This window comes from Anopheles bellator, chromosome 1 (assembly GCF_943735745.2).
Source record: "Anopheles bellator chromosome 1, idAnoBellAS_SP24_06.2, whole genome shotgun sequence".
NCBI lineage: Eukaryota > Metazoa > Arthropoda > Insecta > Diptera > Culicidae > Anopheles > Anopheles bellator.
In genome coordinates, this window is record NC_071285.1 from 30,249,724 (window position 1) to 30,256,315 (window position 6,592).

Sequence of the window (6,592 nt, forward strand, 5' to 3'; positions counted from 1 at the left end):
GTACGAAAATTAATTGTAACCAATGCGCTCTGATGAAATGAAACTGGCAGAGGTTCAAACCAGGCCATCTAATTTTACGCCGCACGATTAATTAGCTCAAATCAATTCCACATGTTGAATCTTATGCTTTATGCTGTGCAGGCGTTGCTGTGATCACCACTTTCTCTCGCTACATCGAACCGGGACCGAACGAAAGTTGAACCAACAAATTAAATTACATAACCACATTTTGCAGAAGGAAGAGAATCTTCTCTGTTGGGTCCCGCGATCCGAGTCCACCAGCCAGGCGTTATCATGCAGTCATAGAACCCTGCGAGGAATGCATTGCCGCTTGCCGTTCTGAATCATAAGCAGCAGCCCGTTTGTAATTAAAATTTCTGCAACACTAATCAGAAACGACTCTGCCACTACCCGGCACAACATTCTGCACGGTGGCCCTTGGATCTCCATATCTCCAGCGAGAAGTTTATTACAAACACATGTTGCGGTACGGAGACCCCCCCTTTTGGGTACATGATATTGTTGGCTACTGACACATTGCGCTGGAATGACACTATCAAATGAATGATTGTTCCGGTTCGCTTGAGTCAGTGAATGAGTGACGGACCGTCTTTAACACAGCAACAATGAGCCAGCTTTTTTGTAGGTTAAGTAGACTTCTTTGCTCCACAATTGGCAGGTATCGAAGTCAACCCAAAACACCGTAAACTACTGGTGTCATCTCTGATTTATATCTCAGCTCAGCAGCAGTTAGTTGTTGCGCCACGTTCTGTGTGGGTCGCTCCTCTCTCATCGTCATCAAAGCACAACGACAACAATTATGATTTTTATTAAGCGCAATATCGCGCTCTGCTCCGTTTCTTTACCGACTCTTTACGTAACCCGTTACGGCGACGACACCGTTACTTGTGGTGACTCTGTGCGCTGTCGCTACGCCATGGACCGACGAAGTGCGCATATGACACTCTGTGCGCGTCCAGCAGCAGCAGACGGCGTTGGCTTCCTTTCCACGGACCGTTGCCTTGAAGCAACAACTCTCTGCCCTGGCCTGGCCAACATCGGCGACAGGGGAGTGTATGACGACACGTCGAACTGGACAGCTTTTGGCCATAAAACATGATCGTAAAAAGAGAGGCAACGCGCGTGACAGACGCACCGGGAAAGAGAGTAGCGCACGCAACCGACACCTTCGATATCGCAACGTTTCGGTCCTGGTGCTGGTGGTTGCTGCCCTCTGATAATCTGATTTTCACAGCCAATCTAATAGGCAAATAAATGTAGCGATAAATGACAAGGCCAACAGAGAGCGCAAAAAGGTAAAGGTAATCCTCAGCCCACATCCGCATGTGCTTTAATAAAACGATAAATGCGACGCGACGTAAAAAAGGTGTCCGTGGGTCGCGCGCGCAGTTCAAAGGGAATGCTTGCTAAATTGAAATAAAAGTGCAGCTTTATGGCGCTGAACATGAACATGAAATAAAGAAGATGTAACTGAGAAGAAAATGAGAATGAGACTCTTGAAACGCCTGCCAAAGGTCAAAACTCTTCTTGACCTTTCTTTGCTTGATGTGGAATGATTACCAAGTTTTTCTACAGCCCCTTGTGGGAGATGTGATTGTTGTTAACAACGTGCAATTCCGTATCGAAAACGATCGAAAGAACCCTAAAGTAATCCATCGAAAAGGTTTGGTTCAACTGACGAGCCATCTCGAAGATTCGACATGTTTCAGGGCGGGATTTACCATCGTCATCTCATTATTTAAGCACTTATAATATCGCTTCCCTATTATGACCATGAACCTCAACACTTTTCTCTGATTCATAGATTTGACAACAATAAAAATAAAACAAAAACAGTATAGATAACTTGTTCGATATTCGAAGTCCATAATTGAAGGCCATAATTGAAGTACGAATACCACAAAATAAGTCAAAAGAAATTCAACAAAAAATAAGCAAACATTTTATATAAGCTCCAACATAAATGATTTGCGTTCATAAAGCACCATTACCGAATGCGAAGGGATTATCACAAAAGAAGCACCACGACTTCCACGAAACAACAGATCCTTAGAAATGAATCGGTAGGCGTCACCCCATAATATCCTCGAACGCATCGTTTGCTGGTCGAGCCACGAGAAGGCGTGCGGCGATAGTATTAATGAACGAAACATAAAAAAACGAGCACCACCCACAAGAGGACGACACACGGACGGCAGCATCCTGGTCCGTCCCAACAAAAAAAAAAACCAGCACATCGCTTAACGAAACCCCTGACGGCGGCCCTTGCTAATTGACAAGTACGTGTGCACACGCAACAACACGCGGCCTCTGTCTCTCTGGAGAATATCCTTTATCCTTTTTTACTGTCCCCCGACACGATCCATCGTCAGGCCGGTCGGGTCCGTGATGGCAGCAATTCAAACGGCGTGTGCAGCACCACGGTGGCCACATCGGGATTTGTTACTGTCGCGTGGGTTCGGTAACGAGAGGCCGGACCCGGCTTGTACCGGTTTCGTGCGGATTGTGAATTTTATGTAGCGAACCGTTTTATGTGTCCCGCTTAGAGACGGTATACTGCTGGCCGGTCCCCGCTGGCTGGCGGTCTGCCTGGTATGTCCTTTTAGGTGGTGGTTTACTTTTTTACGCCCGCCCGCGGAGAGGTTTTGCCGTCGTCGTCGTTGTCGGGCAACGCGACCGAATGGAAATCTAGGTGGAGTGGGACTCAAAATCACTTTATTAATCGTTAATTAGAACGGAGCACGCAACACGAACACGATCCAGGGGTTGGAACGTTGGCGCGTTGGTCGAGCGAAAAAAAAGGTTCGCTGGTGGCATTTAAGTTTGATTTACTATTTGATTCAGCACAACTTTAGTGAGCAATCTGTGTGATTAATGCATTTGCCATAATATGACGGGAGTTTTATAGCAACTTTAGTACACACCGTGTGAGGGGCTCAGGATAACAGCAATTTCGGCTCACGGCCTCTCTCGCTCTTGCGATGAGAAGCGGCTTCCGAGAAACTCACTCACTCTCTGAGAAGGTGAGACTTTTCTCACTCGACACTGCACATCATCACCAACCGTGCGTCTCATCGAAGGAGGCACCGGTTGACAGATGAATAAACGTTGTCGATGGCACCAACACACCCCCATTGGGGCTACCCAGCATCAGCAGCATCATCTTCATCATCTTTATGAGCGATGCCGGCGAAAAAGGATCATGCGCCAACCGGCGAGCCGAGGCGGCGTTCGACAGGACTCAGCACAGCCCGCACGTAGATACTATTTTATTTTGTTGACGTTTCGATACGCCATCCACAAACACACTTGTACACGCTCTCACTAACGTCTCTCTGCGCTGCTTTCTAATTACTACTCTCGGAATTGGCCCCCCCAAAAAAAATAGTCGCAAAAACGCCGACAAAAGACTAGCGATTAGTTCACGTTCTCTGGAAAGTCTCGGAGGGCCGCCGGGGCCATGTGAGGCTAAAAATACGTGTTCCCTCACGGGCAAAGTCAATCTCGGTTGCTGAACGCTGCGCGGTTGCCAATGAAATTGAACCGAAGGAAAATGGCAAATGGGTAAGATGTTTGAAAGAGCGTAAGGAACCTCCCAGTACACCGATTCATTCATGCCCGCTCCGGGGAAAATGGGGGGCCAAACACGGGCCAGAAGTAAGTTATTGTAGGTGATTAAGGAATAGGATTGTTTAAAGTTCGACGAACAAATGTTTGCGTAGAAAGTGTGGCCACGCGGTTCTGTCAGTCGAGCTAGCTAGCTGGAAACGAAGCTTCGTTTTAACAACATTGCACATACAGCTTAGGGTCTTGTAACAATATCATCATGATCAAAATAAAAAAATTGAGTAAAAAATGGTGTTCGATTTACTTTGATTACACTACTCGTTTTGCAAAAATCACAAAATTGGGACAATCTTCTCCGATCGACGGATCGGATTATGAAGCATTTGACTTTTGCCAAGTTTGGGTGCCGAGAGAACGCACTGAAGGCATTCGTTACTCGATTGACATAAATTACGATAATCTTTGAGGATTGACAACATTGTTTGTACAGTTGTAAATGCTCAATTAAAAAGATAAGTGACAAAAGTTTGGGGTAGCCAGTGTTTATCTCTTTATACAGATATGGCTGCTAAGATAAGCCTTCGATCTTGAACCTTTTTGTCCCACTCTGCTTATGCAGTTTTGAGCAGTACACAATTTGTGATAGGTTGTGGCTCTCATAAGCAATGTCCTCGAAAAAAAAAACATGCGCCAACATTACCATGCTACCAAGGGTCACAGCCACTACACCACACACAGCGCGACTTCCGAACATAACGCAATCAAAACCACAAAGAGGACAACATCGACAGAGTTCCATTTTGCTAGTGTCGTTGTGAAACAATGAAGAACCGAAAAAAAACTCTGCTCTTCTGCGACCGAGGACGTGGTGGTGCATGACGAACGGCAGCATAACCAACCACCTTCGGCGCGCGCGGGCGGCGGCGTCGTGAGGTGACTTAAGGCCACATTCCAGGAAGGTGCAACAAACGCACACACATCCGAACGCCACTGTCCGACGAGGCGGGCACCTTGTCCCGGGAGAAGTTTAAGAAACGAAAAACACACGACATAAACATCGATCAAAAGCTGCTGCTGCCGCGTGCCGCCCAAGCCCAACATTCCTCTCGCCGTGGCGCATGAAGCATGATTGCATATGGGTTTTTGCGAATGACTCTCTCTTCGCGCGCTCTCCGTAAAGCAAATCGTGGACTGCAAAAGGCAAAACGGATCCCCAATCATAATCATTAACAATACGGGAGGCCACGGGTCCCGCGAATGAATGGAGCGCAACTCATTTCGTGCAACATAAATCACACTTCGTACTTCTGAGAGTCTGCTGACCGATGACGCATCGATCGCCATTATGCGGAATTCGGTCGGTAAAATTGTGATAAATCGAATGGTAAGTTCGTACGGATGAGTTGGGTCGTAAAAAAGCATATTTTCTCAAGAACTCCTACGAGTACGCTTTGACAAGCAAATGATATTAGGATGGCTAAAAAGAAATCTATTACTTTCACGGTAGATGCCTTTAGTGATCGATATCTCGTGAAGTATCGATCGTACAGTTTCTAGTTTAAGCTCGTTTTAAAGCTGATACTTTACACTTAGAAAGATGCTTTCATTGTTTTTTGTTTGTTCCATTCGTTTGTGAGTTACAGAGTGTTAACAATGGAAGTCACCATAGAGAAAACCCTTTGTTAGACCCATTTTTTAGACGGATGGGTACTGAGGATGAGAATTAGGATACATACGACAATATTATGTGAATTTCCTGAATGATGAAAAATTTATATCAAAAAGGGATTGTGAAAAAATATTACTCGAATTTTTCGCCAAAACCGACCAAGCATTCGACAAGGGAGGCACTATGAACTTACATTTGAAAAGACAACACATTTTACAACAAAACTGGGCATGTTTGACGCAAATTGGGCAATTGGAAGCATCTTAAATAAAGTTTTGAAATTCACGCATAAAACGTCGATTACTTTTTCTCCAGCTTTATATTTGAAAATGTGTGTTAAAAAAGTGGTCCAACTAGGAGTTGGTAAGTTAAACGATTGTGTTATACTTTTCCACCCCAAAAAACAACATCCGTTCAAGACACGTTAGTTGCTCCACATTTCTGGAATGTTCGCCAACAACCCCAACGTGGTGGTGTTTGTGTCCAACCCAACCAAACCAACCGACTGCGACGGAACAAAAGCCCAACGAGAAACGCTAGTGGGTAGGACCCGTGCGTAGGGAAGGGCTGTCTCGTCGAGGCTTAATCTCCGTCGACGTCGTCATCGTCAGCAAGTCATCGTCGTCCATCGTGATTCTCTCACACATGAACACCGCGGGAAGGTGAGTAATCAATCGAAAACCACGGATTTGCGAAAGCGCGTCGAAAAGAAATTGTGGCGGCGGCGAGAGAGAGAAAGGTGATGCAAACCTGGCCCCCCTCGTAAGAGACCACCCCCCACCCGGTCAGCAGCTGCTGCCTAGAGCAACATTCCAAGCGCGCGCCATCGACAACATACCAACCACAACAATTTGGCAGAGAAATTTCGGTCAACAACAATAATAAAATGCGGGTGCGTGCGCGCGCGATCGTCAACCTCTCACTCGTTCTCTCTCTCTCTGTCTCTCTCTTTATTGATCGCGAAATTCTTGGGGATCTGTCCCCCGATCAGGCCCCCACACTACACTCTGTTTTCCGCGCAGTTGGCGATGTGGCGCTTTTACGCACACCACGCACTGAGCCACGCGAGTCGAGGAATCGAACTCGTGTCGGTTGCCAGCCATGTTGAACATGGCTCTCAAAGCGCACGCTGCCAACTGCTAGGCTGATCAATAAGTTCATAGCATCGATCAGTTTTTATGGGATGAAATACACTGTACTATTCAGTATGGACTTCAATGAACATCAATACACTTATTCCAACGAGACCCTAACTTATAAATTCTATCCCTGATGTGAAAGACTGGAAAGGCTTCAAAATACTTGATGAAAAACGCTTTTTGATTTTTTTGATTG

At 46.0% G+C, this 6,592-nt stretch overlaps 1 protein-coding gene across 1 annotated transcript in view; it reads right to left on the bottom strand.

Annotated features, from left to right (window-relative positions):
• LOC131215411 (uncharacterized) overlaps nt 1-6,360 on the bottom strand; it is a 52,723-nt gene extending 46,363 nt beyond the window's left edge. The window contains exon 1 of the mRNA XM_058209799.1: nt 6,314-6,360. Coding sequence (XP_058065782.1) covers nt 6,314-6,360 — 47 coding nt within the window. The remainder of the gene's footprint in view (nt 1-6,313) is intronic.
• Between the last annotated feature and the right edge of the window lie 232 nt (nt 6,361-6,592).